The 17,840-nt window shown below is 41.7% G+C and overlaps 1 protein-coding gene across 1 annotated transcript in view; it reads left to right on the top strand.

The window, feature by feature from the left end:
- Positions 1-14,570, top strand: part of LOC311518638 (alpha-tectorin-like) — a 39,611-nt gene extending 25,041 nt beyond the window's left edge. Inside the window, exons 5-9 of the mRNA XM_084624620.1 lie at positions 2,340-2,475; positions 3,988-4,082; positions 6,377-6,545; positions 11,557-11,677; positions 14,165-14,570. Coding sequence (XP_084480746.1) covers positions 2,340-2,475; positions 3,988-4,082; positions 6,377-6,545; positions 11,557-11,677; positions 14,165-14,337 — 694 coding nt within the window. The 3' untranslated portion in view covers positions 14,338-14,570. The remainder of the gene's footprint in view (positions 1-2,339; positions 2,476-3,987; positions 4,083-6,376; positions 6,546-11,556; positions 11,678-14,164) is intronic.
- Positions 14,571-17,840: the final 3,270 nt, after the last annotated feature.

Genomic DNA, 17,840 nt, shown 5'->3' with positions numbered 1-17,840 from the left:
TCTAGCTTATACTATTAAAATTGCCCTGCATAAAGCACCATTGAGAACAAAGGCAAATTAAGCCAGAAGGTATACGCACTCCTCATTTGTCTAGTATTACATAGCTCATTTCATCCAGAAGAACCAGGCTGCATAATATACAGTAATATTGGCTGGGGCACATTTATTGAGAGGAAGGACGCTCTTTTGGCTAGGACATTGGACTGGGATTTGGAGATTTCCTTCCAGTCCCTGGCTCTGTAATGGACTTTGATTTAAGGCAAATCACTTAATCTCTCTGTGCCGCAGCTGCTCATTTGTTAAACTAAAATATGGGGCTAATAATACTTCCTTTGTCTTGTCTGTTTTACACAGTAAGCTCTTCAGAGCAGGGGTTGTCTTTCTTTATGTCCATACAATGGAGCCTCTGGGTACTAAAGTAATACAAATTGTTACTAAATTACTAAATCACTGACTAATACGAATTACTAAATCACCAACTGAGGAGCTCTTGAATCACTGCCTCAGTATGTACTGGCATTATGGTGCACAGCTGATTGCTGCTGGTCACCCATCTACTCCCAGCCCAGAACTCAGAGAAGAAATGAATTCTGGGGCCACAAGGCACAATGTCAGCCAAGATAGGGGAAGTACCAGCAACAGATGGGAGGCATGACTGGGTCAGCTGGCATGCATGAACACACTCTCAGCTGTCAGAGTAACCCCAGAGTGTAAGTGGATCTGGGCCTAGATTAATCAATTCACCCCTAAATATCAGAAATGGAATCTGGCCAGGACACTGGGGTTAACAGCCCTATTCTTGTGAAAAATGACCGTGACAGGACCCCAATTCAGCAAAGCACTTAAACATATAGCAAATTTTTAACTTGTGCTCAAGTCCCATTGACTTCAGTCAGACTTGAGCTTGTAATGAGTGCTTTGCTGCATTAGAGTTGAGCCTCTAACTTTGGGCCTCAGTTTTGTGTGTCTTCTGAAAGACAGAAGCATCAGCAGCACAGGGCCCCAGCACCACCCTGGGTAAAATAATGCTTTTTTAACTAATATTCTCTTTCAGCCTGTTTTTTGTTATTTTAAAATAATTGATTCTGTTTCCTGAAACAAGAGGACCTCTGAAGGCAAAAGGGAAAAATCCAGAAACACTAGCGTGAAAAAAATAGAGGAATCCCTGTAAGAGACACTAAGAATTATTTCTAGCTCAGACACACTTTCACAACTCATACTGGCTTGGCCTTCCTGGCTCATACTATGATAGCCATGGTTTGAGTCTTAGCTAGAGTACTGTGGAGTCTGCACAAATGGGCCCAGATCCCCAAATCTGACTAACCTGTTTTCAGGTCATAGAGTGACCAGATAGAAAGTGTGAAAAATCAGGACAGGGGTGGGGGGTAATAGGTGTCTATATAAGAAAAAGCCCCAAATATTAGGACTGTCCCTATAAAATTGTGACATCTGGTCACCCTATCAGGGCAAGACCATTGAAGTGGGGATGCAAAGGTAGCTTTATGCTAACCTCGTCCTGGAGACAACCATGGGGTGGGCCAGATTCTGTCATAAACTGAAGAAGATCAGAGGCTGCTCGAACTTACGCCTGGCTATCAATGGCCCCAAAGAATCATTTTGGCAGTCAGAGATAATTAGGGCTTACACCCCCTTGCACTAAGCAGAAAGATAGTGGCATAGGAAGCAGTAGAGCAGCTCAGCCCATCTGAGGATTCCCCTGGCTAGGGAAAGTCCTCAGTGAGTCAGATCCATTGGCTTTATAGCTGTTTTGCATCACTGGAGAGTAGAGCTGTATGGCAGAATGCAAATTCCATTTTGTGAAGGATTCTGTGCCTTCATTCTAAATTAGGAAGGAAATCCGTAGACTCTTGAAAATTCTCAGTGAAAGAAAAGTCTGAAAAAAACCCATTTCATCTTGTTTGGATTTTGTCATTATTTTTATTTGCCATTATAATAGAATACAAAATGAAATGAAAAGTCATTTCCAAATAGAAATGTTTCATTCTGAAAATGTCAAAATGGGATGTTGCAACATTGTAAAATGCATTCTCTGACGGAAAATGGTTCTGTCAAAGATTTTCCAACCAGCACTACTGTCATGATGTTAAGCAGCCAAAGGGTGTGGGACAGGGTCTGCCCCATGGTGAGTCAAGCCATTGAGTGTAGTAATCTAACTGGTTATGCCTGATCACCAGGCACCTTGCTGCTTCTCTGTAGTGCAGACTTTAATAAACACTTCAACCATGGCAGTTAAAATGTTTTAGCTTTACTTTTGCATACACTCATGATAACGTGTGTGCCATTTTAATTGATTGATTGATCTGAACTGTTGTTTACAGAACCATTACACTGAACACAGAAGATGGGAATTTTTCTGTCTCAATGATGCTGTACAAGGACCCAAATTTTGAGGATATGTGGACTACTGTTCCCTTTCTAACCCTAGAGGATAACATCTTTGTCAAAGTCAATATGGTACCTAATACACTTGATTCCTTGATTAAACCCTTGCAGGTGAAGGCACAGTGCCGAGAAAGTGAAGGCAAGCATCTGTACAACCATTGGTCTTCACAGTGAGTATAACAGAGACCTTCTGATAGTTAACCAAACAAGGGAGAGAAGGAACAGAAAAGGAAACATTTCAGTCATTAGGAATTTTATGATAATTTATTTTGATCCTTTAAAACAGATAATAAAATAAAGGGGTAGCAAGGAAAAAATTTTCTGCCTGGAATAGATTTGGATGGTGTGGTTGGTCAGAGGCCTATGGAATAAGGGAGCAAGGCTGTCCACTGGGGCCAGGGAACTGGTCTCTTTAGCAGCGCTAGGAACCAATGGTCAGAGGGGATGGGGGTGAGAGTCAAAGAGCTCCTCCACTCAGCCTAGCTCTTCAGCTCTGTTCTCCAGCCCGTTCAACAACCTCTGAGCCCCTTGCCATATCCGCCCCTATTCATACCCTTCACCATGTATGCTCCCTGCCTACAGCTACATCCCTCCATTTATGTATAATGCCCCCATAATCTATCCCCACCCTTTTGTGGCTGTAAAGCCTACGGAAGCCCAGTCTGACCAAGGGTCTATCAGACCTTCATCAATAGTGAATTATGGGCAGTTCACCAGACAAATAATCTGCCAGAAGAAAGGACTGGAGCTGGTAGCACTGTTCAGCTGCAAAGCTCCCCCTCATCTTGTCCCCTCCCACCATGTCCCAGCCCTTATTACAGGGAGGAGATCCTGAAGATGCGGATGCTTGCAGCTCAGGATGTTTCAAGAAGGAGCTACAAGTTTAACTCTGGAGATAGCTCCTTCTGGAGAACTTAATTTGGGAGAGGAGTTCTCATTCTGGTGGACCTGAGAAGGCCTGTTGAAGTGGAGATCCTGTGGGGATGGATTAAGACAAACCAGTGTGTCCTTCTATGTCCCCCATTTTTCTTCTACTCCCCTTCCCCCCCCCACACACACACACATAATTTCCTTGACTGCCCCCATAGTTCAGTGAAGTTTGAAAGTCGATGCGGAAATGCTTCAAGTGGATGCAAAGGGGTCTCAACAACACAACCTCTGTTGGAGAGTTTGAACCATGACATAGTGTAACCAATTTGATCTAACTAGGGTGACCAGATGTCCCGATAAAATTGGGACTGTCCCTATATTTAGTTGTTTGTCCTGCATCCCGACCCATGTACCGTCAGGACACCATTTGTCCCAATATTTTGCTTCGGTGGCACTCCAACTTTTTGTGTGTGTGTGGCTTCAGCGGCACTCTGGCTTTCCAGCCCCAAGGGGGGCGGGGGGAGGGTGAGCCTGTGGCTGCCCCCCCATGTGTCCTGATATTTTGTTCTTGTCATCTGAAGAAGGTCTAACTATTGGTTTCATCCTTCATGTATTTTGAGCTTGTCACAAGCACCTAGTAGGTGGTGAGAATATTATATGTTGAAGATAATGAATCTGATAAGAATGCAGATTTCTTTTTCTGTCCTCTGGCAGGTTCCAGGTCATTTAATAATCCAGCTTGAAAACTGCTGGTCTACACCAACAAAGAATCCTTCTCATGCTGTTCAATATTCCTTTATAGAAGATAGGTTTGTATCCCAGCATACATAGTAGATGCATCATTCTAAAAGTACATTAGCTGGGCCCTTTGTATAATGTGATTATGCAGCCATGTAAATTGTTACATCATTTTAAATTCCCATGCAATTATATTCCAGAATCTAAGATTTCATTTAAAAACAAAACACAATATTACCAGTCTGGGTGGTTCCCAAAATGTCACACTATACCATACAGTTGGGAAGGAAAAATTTTTCAAGTGTGAGCTAAATGTAAACCAATCATGTGAGATCTGCTTGAGTCTGCACACAGCTTGTAATGTAAGTAGCATAAATTTCTGTTATTCATCTCTGTGGGGTGGTGACAGTGAAGACTGAGAACAGTTTAAATACATTAGCTTTTTCCACTGATGATAATTTTAGCAGAAATACCAAGTTAATGTGCTTATTTTCCATTGTTGGATGGAATGGTAATGTCACGGGGCGGCGACTCACCCCTGCAGCACCTCCTGCTGGTGTCTCAGGGAATTAGCTCGTCCAGCCTCCGGAGCGCCCTCTGCAGGCCGGTGTCCTGCTTTCCGCTGGCCCCCATGTCCCTCCTGGATCCCAGTGCCCTTTTACCTTTCTGGGTCTCCCCTCCCTGGGGAACCCCCACCCTCTAACCCCACCTTGCCTCAGCCTATGGGCTACTGCCAGTCACCATCTAGCCCCCTTTCACTGGGGCCGACTGCAGTCTGTACAAGCCAGTCATCATAGGCAAGGGAGGTTTTGACCTGCTGCCTTTCCTGCAACCCTGTAGGCCTTGGAGTAGGCCGTGCAGCCTGCGGAGTTGCAGGCCTGGAGCACCGCAGCTCCTCAAGCCTTTCCCCAACCCTGCTTCACTCCAGGCACCCTTAGGTCCTTCTCCCTCCTCAGCTAGAGGAGGACTCTCTGCTCCTGGCCCACTGTCCTGTTATAAGGGCCATCTGCACACAGCTGAGCCTGCTTCCCCCAATCAGCCTGGGAACTGCTTGCTTCCAGCCACAGCCCTCTCCTGCGCTGTTTTAAGCCCTGCAATTATTTGATATTTGAAATTAAAATTGTGTCATTTAGTTTTGACTGGACATGTAGATCACATGCTATTATTTATGTTCCTAGATTGGATGAGAGCAACTCTTAGTAACAAGGTTCTGGTGTGAATACTCAAATTTCTAAGTTCATAGTTTGCATTTGAGGAATCTCAGTGTTGCCAACTTTTGCAATTTTATTGTTAGACTTGCTCTATTTGGTATTTTTCTTAAAACTGCAGTTCCTGAAGTGAAGGGACAATGTGAAAATCTCAGCTATCATTTAAAAAAAGAGAAATTTTCTAGCCCTCATGGTTGCGGAAAAAATCTTGAAAACATGACTCAAGTGTACCCTAATGTCTCAGAAACCAGAAGGCAAATAAAAAGAATCCCACATTAGTGCTAGTTGAATAATGCCCATCAAAACTCTTTTTCAATGGAAAACTGGGTTTTCAAATAAACAAAATATTTATTAAAAGTTTCTCCTATCCTTAGGTAATTTCAATGTTTCATTGAAAAACTTTAACACCTGAAAAACCAAAATATTTTGGCCAAAACTCAAAATATTTCAATTCAAAATGGCACTGCTGTGCATCATTAAGGTTGTAGTTTAGGTGCCTTACTCTCCTACCCTTTGGGGTTGATATATTCACATTGTGAAGGTGTTTATATTGAAGCCAACTACCTGCAACAATTTTTATTAGGCTTGAGGAATTTTTTCAATTAAAATTTTTTAAATGCAATTAAATGTTTCAATTCATTTTGAATTAAAAAAAAATCATTTAGATATTTTCTTTTTCCTCTTACTTTTAGTGTTTCCCTATTTTATGCACTTGAAAAGGGGGATGACAGTAAAACTTAGAAGAATGGGTGTTTTACTCACATTTCCTTGCTTTTTTCCCCACTGGAAAAATGGGAGGGGGGGGGTGAGAATAGGGAAGAATAGTTTTAGAGATGAAAGAAGGGGAGGGTTGAAAACAAACAGATCTGAAGCTTTTTCTAAATGACTTTTTTTGTTTTGAAATTTTTGTAACAATAAAAATTCAAAAAAGTGTATCAAAACAAATTATTCTGCAATTTTTTTTTATTTTGGTTGCAAAGACATTTTCTGACCAGCTCTAACCTTGAGTAATGTGAGGGACGCACAAACAAGATCAGTCATCAGACTGAGACTCTGCTGTTTGGCTAAATCTCCTCTAGTGTCTGATATAACACAGGTGAATGCCAAAGATTTATGACCCTTGGATCTAATTATTTTATATCTTTTATCCTACATAGCTGCTCCCAAGTTGTCAAAGATGAAACACTGTCAGTAATAATGAATGGCGAAGGTGCAGAAGCAATGTTTAGGATCCAGATGTTCAAGTTTGTTGGCATCTCTTACAATGACATTTTCCTACACTGCACAGTTCAGATTTGTCACAGTAGAGCAACTGTTTGCAAGCCAGTAAGTTTTGTATATATCCATGTGTGCATGAGGATTGGGGTGGGGTTATTAATTAATTATTATTATTATTATTGTTGGGCCAAACTGGAGAAACTATGTGGTCTAGTAGACTGAGTACAGGTCTGGAAATCAGGAGCTCCTAAATTCTAATCTCTATCATTTACTTGATGTGTGGCCTTGAGCAAGACACATAGCCCTCTGCCTCCACTTCCCCTGCAAAATTAGAATAGTAATCCTTAGCGCAAGTTGGTCGAATGACTAAACAGAAACAAAACCCAGGAGCACTCAACGTGCTTTTTATTTAAGGATAATGTTTATAAACAGAAATCAAATCAAGTTAACCAAATAAAAAAGAGTAACAGAAAACTCTCTCCACCAGAGTTTCAGCCAAGTTCTCCAACTCTGGTTGTGGACTTGATTCCCACTGGCATCCCCCCCTCCAGCCCCCATCTCCCAAGTAGCCCATTTTTAAGTCCTTCCCCCCTGTGACAAGGGAGGGGGAGCTGAGTTTATCTCCTTGCTCCCTAAGGACAACATCGTGTCTCTGAACGCCATCACACTTGCCTAACTCTCAGCATTATCATGAGAAATTAATATTTGTATAGCAATTTTCAAATGTGAAGTGCTATATTAATTACTGTTGTCCTGTGGTCCTTATTCAGACCTTCCAGAGGCAAAATTCCCATTGACATCAAAGAGTGTTTTGCCTGAGCAAGGTCACATAGTTTGGACTGATTTATAATATTATTTTTAGAGCACCATCAATGTAACCAATGTTGTACAAACACATATTGAAGATGAGGGCTCTGCTGCTGGAAGCTTACAGCTTAATTCAGATATGTCAGTATGGTAGCAAAACATATAGCAGAGTTTGCATCCGTTTCATCTGATAATATAATGTGGTAAGAAAAAGCATGAAATATTAGTTGATCCTAGAGGAGCTATAACTAAGTGACATTTACCAGCGTTCAGCTGACAATTTATGGGCTGGTGACATAGAAGACAAGTTTTCTAAAGGGAGCAATACAAAATTCCATCTCAGAACCACACTGTTCTTAAAACTGTCCATGCAGTTGAATTTTATATTATTAGCAAGGAGATTGATTATATCTTTGTTCACAATACAGAACAGGAGAGAAACCTTTTTGATATCATAAAGGAAGATACAGTACAGCTTGCTCAGTACTTGTCTGACATTATGGCACAGAATGCAATATCAGTGTGAATGATTTTTGATGGTAGATGTTTAGGCATTAACAGCAGCTTCATAAGGATAACAAGGCTTTGTACGTTGGTTTATTTCCTCAAGAATTACATCTGAAAAGCTACCAGGATGACATATTAAGCAAAGAAAGAAATCAAGGAAGAAGTCAGGTTTCAGAGTAACAGCCGTGTTAGTCTATATTCGCAAAAAGAAAAGGAGTACTTGTGGCATCTTAGAGACTAACCAATTTATTTGAGCATGAGCTTTCGTGAGCTACAGCTCACTTCATCGGATGCATACTGTGGAAACTGCAGAAGACATTATATACACAGAGACCATGAAACAATACCTCCTCCCACCCCACTCTCCTGCTGGTGATCGCTTTAGATAAGCTATTACCAGCAGGAGAGTAGCGTGGGAGGAGGTATTGTTTCATGGTCTCTGTGTATATAATGTCTTCTGCAGTTTCCACAGTATGCATCCGATGAAGTGAGCTGTAGCTCACAAAAGCTTATGCTCAAATAAATTGGTTAGTCTCTAAGGTGCCACAAGTACTCCTTTTCTTTTTAAGGAAGAAGTCAGTGTGACATTTTGGAAATTGACTCAAATAAAACCAGATGCTTTGTCTGAAAGTCACACAAGACAGTAGTTCAGCATAAGTAAAATCTGCCATAGACAATTTAGGGTATGCGTCTGTTTCCTGATACATGTGTCATTTGTTGCTACGCACCTTGTTATGTAGGCTGGTTTTTATAAGATGCCCAGAAAACAGTGTACACTTCCCCTTAAAAAAAAAATCCAACCTCTTTTGACCTGTAATCTGTTTTCACGTATACTGGTGTAAATCGGAGTAAATCTATTGCAGTCAATAGACGTACCCACACGTAAAGCTGATGTAAGTGAGAAGAGAATCAGGCCTTAAATATCTGGGACCAAATTCAGACCCAGTATAGCAAAGTGCAATTCCATAGGGAAATAGCATAGTTCAACCTCCATTGCAGTTGAATCCCTTTACGCCAAGCCTGAATTTGGCCTCTGGTGTTGGGTAGATTTTTGCAGTCCTTTACTGCTAACCAGTTTTTTCAGCAAAAAGAAAAGGAGGACTTGTGGCACCTTAGAGACTAACAAATTTATTTGATCCGATGAAGTGAGCTGTAGCTCACGAAAGCTTATGCTCAAATAAATGTGTTAGTCTCTAAGGTGCCACAAGTCCTCCTTTTCTTTTCGCAGATACAGACTAACACGGCTGCTATTCTGAAACCTGTTTTTCCAGGTTTTGGAACAGGATGAAATTGTGCATGCTGGTAGTCTAATATATGGATTGGGATTTTTTAAAGCCTGACCCAGAAGAATATGCCTATGTGGGCTGGGAACCCAAAAGTTGGGAGGATGTGGATCCCAGTTCCTCAGCAGAAAAGTCAGCCTGCAATAGAAGCCTTTAAGTAAAGGCTTTGTGGCTGCACATTGTAGATGTACCCAGGAGGAAGCGGACTTCTGTCAATGAGCCAGCCCTCTTTCTATAGATCTGCACAACTCTCATGACTCAGGACATTCACAAATCTCTCGCAGCACAATGAGGGGATAACTACAGCCCTAGTAACTTCCCTGCACAGCTGTGAGTGGAGGGATTGATGGGCTCAGAGCCCAACCAATGAACAGAGTTTTATTTTTGTCTCTGCAGCTGACCTGGATGTCCAGTCCCCAGTGTGTTGCAAGGGAGTGAAAGGGTAGAATTTCTGCCTCCTGATCTTTGATTTGTTATGGATGCAGAAGGTTTCTTGAATCCTGATCCTTGTTTTTAAAATTCTTGTCTCCCACACTGTACAGCTATTCAGATATATAAACCTTTTAAGCCTCCTCCCCGTCCAGATTACTGAGTGCTGGAAAGAACCCAGTCTCCCACAAGAATGTGAGATTCCCTGTCATCCCCAAGAACTAGAATGCCAATACAGTACTTGGGCTGGGAGAAGCCTCTAATTTTGTCCTCGGAAAGGCAAAAGTACAGGATGACTGATTTGACCTGTGACTGCAGGAAAGGGGACATTTCTTCCTCAGACTAGAGATTATCTTCCATGATTGCAGAGACTAAAGGTCCTGTACAGTTTCCATGGGACAGCAGCCATGTAGGATCATTTTGGATGGATCAAGCTCATTGTTTATTTTGGGGTATAAAATGAGAAAGGTCAAATTTATTAATATCTGAAAATTGTCCCCTCTGGATGTGCAGGACCTTCCAAAATAATATTTTTAAATATGTGCATCATTGTGCTATTGCTACCCCAGCCACGTCTCCTTCCCAGCAGTATTACTCACTTCTGGAGGTGTCAGTGTTTTGTACTGAGAGCCCAGTGTCTTTTATTAAGCTGGCAGACGTGCTCCTGAGTTTTCCACTTGTGATCTATCCACTTGAGCTTTCTGCAGTGCCAACCCATTCTTACTGCAACAGCAACTATCCTTTGCATCTGCAATGCACCAAAAGTTAAACCACAGTTGTGCTTTCTTGCCATGTATATAAAATTGCCCTCTATGGGATTAGGCTCTGCTAAAGAATAGCATTTCTTTGCACTGAGCTAATATGGACCTTTTTCTTTAGCCATACCTGTTAATATTTGAGAGAAAGAAATAAGAACACAAGTCTGCAAAGTGAGTAGGTGCTAAGTGGGTTCAGGGGCTTGTCACAACCCCCCAAACTTTTAACTATTACCCCAACGCTTAGTGTTCTGCAGTCTAGAAACTACCTTTCAATTTACTTCTGTATCCAGTACTTTATTAGAGGACCTGGTACCAGACCTGAAATGTAAGTACAGCTAGAAATTATGCATTAAGGTATCAGACAAGAACCCTGTAGTTTGTGATCAAATGTCCAGGTTTGAATCCTATTACTTCCTCTCTCTGTTGTTGTTACTGAATATATCTATTTGCAATGATTTGTTCATAGAAACACACACATATATACACATATTAATAGATCATTGCAAATTTATTCTTAGATGATAGCTTGTCTTGAACACATAGATTTGAGAGAGTCTTGTTTTTCTAAATGATTTTGGTGCTTGTAAAAGATTGGCAGCTGAGGAAAATGCACTCCAATTTATCCACAGAATAAGTACAGAATGATCAGCAGCTAGCAAACTTTCCCATGCTTCCCTAACACTAAATTGGGGGTGAGAGGGCAGTTCTATCTCTAAGTCTATTCAGTCCTTTGTCTTTTTGCTGAGAAAGGCATAAAAGGTCCCAGTTAGTACCATTGTGCAGGTGAGGGTTTCTTTTCTTGTAATATGGACTCTTGTCCACTAAAATTGAACCTACCAAATTCATTTCTAACAGGTCACTGAACAGCCACCAGATGGTAACAATTTAGCTTTGCTCACAGGTAACCCCACTGAGTTTAATGACACTATGGTTCAGCAAAGAGAAGAACATGTACGTGTCTGCAAGATCAGGTCACTACTGACCTGACCCGAATTTGAGCCAGTAACCTACATGATAAGGGTTTGTGTTCCACTATGACTCTCCTGAATAGCAGCTACTCCTGCTTTGGACTTCAGGACAAGCTCTGTCTTAAGTATTGAGTATATGATGTGTGTGTGTATGGTTATCACTGCCCTCTTTTGGAGCAAGATGACTCTGCTCATCTCAAACATTATTCTATTCACAGCATTGCTCGATTCTGTTGCTCCTTCATCTAATCAGAGGCCTGTGTTTATCAGGCAAACAGTTTTAAGTGTGAATTACTTGACCTCCCTTTGTGGAGCATGTATGCATATAGGCATGGACACTTACTGTTTGCAATCTCTTTTTTATCAGAATTGTACTAATTATGGTAGAATAACCAGGAATAAAAGAGAAACTACACCATTTCCTACTCACACAGTCTCTTATGGTCCCATCAAGCGAAAGCTGGAAGATGATGGAGAAGCTAACATAAGTAAGTGATTTATAAAGCCATGTTTCAATGTTTAAATTGAATGTATAAAGCCATGTTTCAAATGTTTTATGTAGCCTGATGTGATCCATTTTGGTATATTTTAAATGTTAAAAATGTCAAATATTCCATTAACAGGAAAAAAAATTTAAACACACAAAATCCAAGAAATTCAAACTCATGCATACCACAGACAACTTAGCTTCCTTGCCCAATGCATATTAATTTTTATTATGTGCCAGTTCCTGGATGGTTCTGAAAACCTTAAACTCCCAGAGAAGTCAATGGCCCTATGAGCTGTGATGGAAACCATAAATATGAGTTTTCTTATTTATGTGATTAAGTCAATCTATGTTGCTTTAACTTACTTCCATGACTTCAGTGGACCTCCCATGACTTATTTGGCTTATTTGTCCGCTACAGCAGCGAGGCTGGAGCAGCTGTCAGCCCCCACTCAGAAGCAGAGGCCAGAGTAGTGGCCTGGGACCGAAGCAGTGGCCGACAGTCAGCCCCTGCCCCAGGAGCAGTGCTGGGGCTGCTGAAGCAGCAGCCGCCACCGTCACACCAGAAGCCTGGGGCTGGAGCACGAGCAACAGGGCCAGGTTAACTGCCAGGGCTGGCGGTCAGCCCCCACCACAGGAGACGTGGCTGCAGTCAGCCCACTGTGGGGATCTGACTGTTCTGTAGCCTCAGGGCATGTCCACACAGCAGAATTCTGAGTCTACAAAATTTGTGGCAGCAAGTCTCAGAGTCCTGGTCTGCAGGCTTGGGTTTGTGGGGTTTGCACTATGGTGTTAAAGATAGCCATGTAGATGTTACAGCTCGGACCGGAGCTCAGGCTCTGAAACTCACCCTCCTTCCTGGGCTTCACAGCCTGAGTAGAATGTCTATATGGCTATTTTTAGTGCTGTAGCATGAGCCCAACCTGGGCTCTGACACTCAGTACCATGGTTTTGGGTGGGTTTTTTTTTTTTTTTTCCTGTGTAGATATACCTTTAGAAGCTAATCTTTGTCCTGAGCTGGGGAGGTCCCCTGGAAATAGCCATGTCCAATTCAGTCATCCACCCAGCTTCTCAGAGTGGTGGAGTCTGAGGGCCTGATTCTTCTGTCACTGACCCTGTTGTAAATCAGGAGTAACTCCATAGAAGTCACTATAGTTACCATAGTTACACCATTGTAGAATTGTGTAACTGAAAGGAGAATCCAGCCCTAACACTCTGCCCAGCCCAGTTGCCACACATGGGACTATATCAGAGAATTCTTTAACCATTCTGATCATCTCTCCAACCTCTCAGCAAAGGAATCAATTCTTTCCCAGTTGACAGACAGAAGGGGAAAAATTCAGAAAGGGCCAAGTGAAGACTTGGCCAATAGCTGAAAGGTCTGAAACAATAGTACAAAGGACCCCCTGGGATCAAGATAATCACCTCCCCACTATAACAGGTTTCAGAGTAACAGCCATGTTAGTCTGTATTCGCAAAAAGAAAAGGAGTACTTGTGGCACCTTAGAGACTAACCAATTTATTTGAGCATAAGCTTTCGTGAGCTACAGCTCACTTCATCGGATGCATATGCCACAAGTACTCCTTTTCTTCTCCCCACTATAGCAATCAGTAAAGGGAGGAGAAGGAGGAAATCCATCTCTTGCTGGGCAGACTTTTTGCTGTTTTATTTAAAAACAAGACCAGAAACCTGATCCTTTCCTCACCTCCACTAAACACACCCTATGCCACCCTTGCTGCCTCCATATGCCACCTGCAAATAGAAGAGATAGTGAAGGTTTATGATATGCAATGTAGAAGATGGAGAGATCATTTACATGAATTCACACTTCACCCCCAACAAGCTGCTTGAACCTGAGTTTCAGGTGTGATTTCCTTCTTCCTGCCATTGCACATCAAACTAACTTTCCCCAAGATAAGTGAGTCTGGTGCCCCTCACTTTTGCCGCCTTCTGCAGCTTATGCATTCGATAGAACTATGTAAATTTGGTTCCGAATTGGATTCTAATTAATTCTTATACCTTTAAGCAGTGATGAGCTGCCAGAAGCTCAAGAACCGGTTCCTTCACTCGCTCCGGGTCTTCGGTGGCACGTCCTTCAGTCCCTCCGGGTCTTCGGCGGCACTGAAGGATCCGCCGCCGAAGACCCGGAGCGAGTGAAGGACCTGCCGCCGAAGTGCCGCCGAAGGCTCGGAGTGCCGCCGGGTCAGTAAAAATTCACATGGGAGCCTCCTCAGCCGAGAGCTCAGGTGGGACGGACAGGACGGTCCCATGGGCCACATCCTATCCATCCCACCTGAGCTTCCCCACCCCTTTAACAACCGGTTCTAAACCGGCTTCAAAATCTAACAACCGGTTCGCGCGAACCGGCTCCAGCTCACCACTGCCTTTAAGACTGGAAAAACACCTTCTGTCCCAAGTAACAATACTGTCAGATGGATTTGATGACAGGCAATTCCTTTGTAAATCCTCTCTGTTTTTTCCCCCCAGATAAAGGAAAACTTCCAGCAGTTGAAACCTTGATCCTTGGAGGATTGCTTATGGCATTTTTAGTTATAACTGGAGTCTTTGGAACACTTTTGCTTCAGTCAAGAAGAGCATATCCTCCTATGCAAGCTCAGCTGACTATGTCACATTTTCATAACTCAGAAGTAGCATCATGATTAGCTGATTCCTCTATCTTACAATATTTGATCTGAGTCACAGCAAGGGTCATGAGGCCTAATAGGGTGCCAATCTCAAATTAATGTTTATTTTATACATGTGATTTTTATTTTTGATTCAACTGAAGGCCACAGATTAATGAGGCTACACTTTTCTGTTCATTTTCATAATAAACAGTACAGTTTATTATGCAATTGGTAAAGTAATGCATGCTGAGAACCTATAATTATGTTTTCTGGAGAATTTTAATTTACCATAGACTTGTCATTTTCCCCTACCTAAAAAACCCAGATATTTTTCACCTCCTCCTACTTCACCCCAAAAGGCCACCCCAATTGTTATGGCATAATCACCAATTGGCTATTGTCTCAAAGATAAACAGACTGTTTCTGACTGAAGTTGATGCTGAGTCACTAGTAGAAGTCATGGAACAGACACTTAAACTACTACTATGTAGTTTCAGAGACTATGATGGTATCAAAAGTATCATTTGCAGGATCACTAAAGTCATCAATGTTCTACTCTTCCAATTCAATAGACAAGTTTCATTCATTGGCACGTTTTATTTTGAAGTACATGAAGAAACTAAATTTCTGCATTCTTTGAGATGAGCATTAATCCTTTGTATCTTGCTATTTGACACTTTTTGACAGATTTAAGGGATCTGGTTACATCATGATCAAAATTAGTAGTCTAGACTTAATCCCATCCCTGTAACAGTGTTAAAACACTAGACAGGCCATGATTTGTTATAGAAACCCAGTTGGCACTTTGCTGTTTACAAGTTTTAACTATTATAACTGGGAATGGGAATAATTGTGTTGAAAGCAGGAACCCTGACTCAGTCATAATGATAATGTAGAAGGTGGTTAGAATACCCTTTCTTCCTACAAGCAAACAGGTCTTTCATGATTAAAGGCAGAATGCATTGAAGCAACAGTAAGAAAAATCTAACCGGTCATGAGAACTTCTCAAACCACTTTTCTTATAATGTCAGTATGCCAAATGCTGTGAGGCTTAGTATTAGTATTATTGCTATCCTATGGTATGAACCCCAATTTTTACTGTTTGATGTTTTTAATAGGAGCAGATGAGCTTTGCTGGAAAGGATTGTGAAGTGCCACCATGTGCGCCTTTGTTTGAAAAGTTGGCCCTCGATGTGTATTTTAAACTTAGTATGAGGTCTCTGTTTATATATATTTCCCTCTGAGATCTGTGCATACAAACAGTGGAAGATGCATGTGCAGATCTACAGGCAGAATTTGATACCAAAACTTTTGATTTTTACACCTTGCTAAATGGAAATGCTTACATACTTGTAAATCTGTTGCAAATGTGTGTTGAAAGCATTTGTACCTATTTTCAAATTTACAGCACTCACCAAAACTTTAAATATTTTTGGTGTACACACCAATTCCCATGCACAAATTCTTGCAAAAGAAAAACTATTCTAAACTTGGGTATTTATATCTACTTGCAACTTGAGACAGAGCTTACGTATTTTAAAATTTATGGGAACAATTGGCATGTAAGAAGACTGGTTCTTGGCAAATAATTTGAACCTAGTTGTAGATTTGGAAACTTCTAACATTTTACTCACAAATAACTATTAATTTGCAGGAGTTTCTCAGAGCCTGCACACACAACCGAACAGCTTGACACTTGATCATAGTTTTTATTTCAGACTTGTGGAAAGAACTGGATGGCATTTGGCCTGAGACTCAATTAGATTTTGCATAATTCACACCACAACTTCCCACTGACTTTTAATAGGAGTTCCACATGCAAAACAATACTGGCTCAAGCATAGATTCTCCGTTTCCCTTTATAAGTAACCAGAATGAAGTTTCATTCATTTTGGACCTGAGCCAGCAGAAAACTGCCTCCACAGTTGCTTACTCGCAGAACCCTCACAGGCCTCTGGACCCTGACGCAGTGGAATCCACTGCATTCTGTGCTCACAGAGTACCACCTCTTCTTTAGTAACCACAGAATGCCAACTGAGTGATTCCACCCAGCCTGATCACCCTTAAATGGCAGCTATGCTCATGGAAATTATGTTGGTTGGTGGAGTAAAGCGCGAGAGCTCACTGAGTATGAACAAGTCCACTAATGTATTAATGCAAGGGTGGATTCTCCCCTCTGGGACTGAACATCTACGGGTGAGATCAGCCAAGGGCATGAACAAAAAGTCCATGTACTTGAAAATTATTCTACTTATTCAAAAAAGTAGTTAGAACAAGGAGACCCGCTATCACAATAGAAGTCCTGCCATAGCACGCTGGAAATTGGAAGCATAAGTTCTGTATATCAGCGGTTTTCAACCTGTGGTCTGCGGACCGCTTGGGGTCTGCAGACTTTGTCTAAGGGGTTTGCAAAAGGTTGTTGTTACCATATAACAGTGGTTTTCAACCTGGGGTCTGCACACTATGTCTAGGATTTCAAAAGTGGGCTGCACCTCCATTTGAAATTTTTAGGGGTCTGCAAATGAAAAAAGGTTGAAAACCACTGCTGTACACAAATGCACACAGTACAAAAGAATTAACAATGTTTAGCCAGGTTGATCTCAAACTAGACATGGAATTCAGTTCACATTCCCAGTTGGAGATAGTAGGACTACAAAAACTCCCACAGGGTGCACTAGCCCAAATACAGATACAGGGCCAATAAGTGAAAGCTGGACTTCTTCAACTCCTTGGGAATCTCTTTAGTTGTCTGCTGCATAATTTAAAGGATTTTTTTTTTTTTTTTTTGCTTTTGTATATAGCAAGGACTGGCTCCATGCCTGTCTTCTTGAGCTTACTACATGGGATACTTGTGTCCTGATCCTGTAATCAGATCTATGCAGGAACAAAGATCTCACCACAGGAATCTGAATGCAGGATCAAGGTTTTTTGTAAATGTTGGCAAACTTGCAAATATTCATTATAGGCAAAGCTGGCAGTGCTTCCTATTATGAGACCGTTTTCAGTTTATATATACTACTGAATGAGTAGTATATATAAACCTCTTCTGTGTGTTATTCTTAGAACAAGAAAAAGTAAGAAGTCCTTATGTTCTAAATAAAAATGCATGGGTCCAAGTCTGTATTTCTTACAGTGCACTTATTAGCTATGGGATAAATCCTCAGAGATACCGAGCAGCCACAACTCTCATTCACTTCACTGCAGGTGCTCAGAATTTCGCTGGCTTTGACCCTTCAATAAGAGTTGGCCTGCGTGCTGACCATTTGAAGAAGGGTTTTGAAAAACACAGGCGGAAGCGGGGCATGAGGCAAGTACGCCTTTGGCAGCGAATTACAGGCCCACTCTGCTCCCCCTGGCTTTTCCCATGGGGGGCAGAATTTAATTCATTCCAGCTAGTCCAGCTCCTACTCTTGGAACAGATTTAAAGTGGCAATAAGTTATTTTTTAAAACGTTCTCTTTTCCCAGGGCCCACGCACGGTCCCACCGAACAACGTGCCCGTGTAAAACACCAGCCAGCATTTAACCCGATCAAAAC

Source organism: Lepidochelys olivacea (assembly GCF_965140295.1).
Source record: "Lepidochelys olivacea isolate rLepOli2 genome assembly, chromosome: 3".
Classification (NCBI taxonomy): Eukaryota; Metazoa; Chordata; order Testudines; family Cheloniidae; genus Lepidochelys; species Lepidochelys olivacea.
The sequence above is the reverse complement of the archived record's forward strand: the minus strand, read 5'-3'. Positions and strand labels throughout refer to the sequence as shown.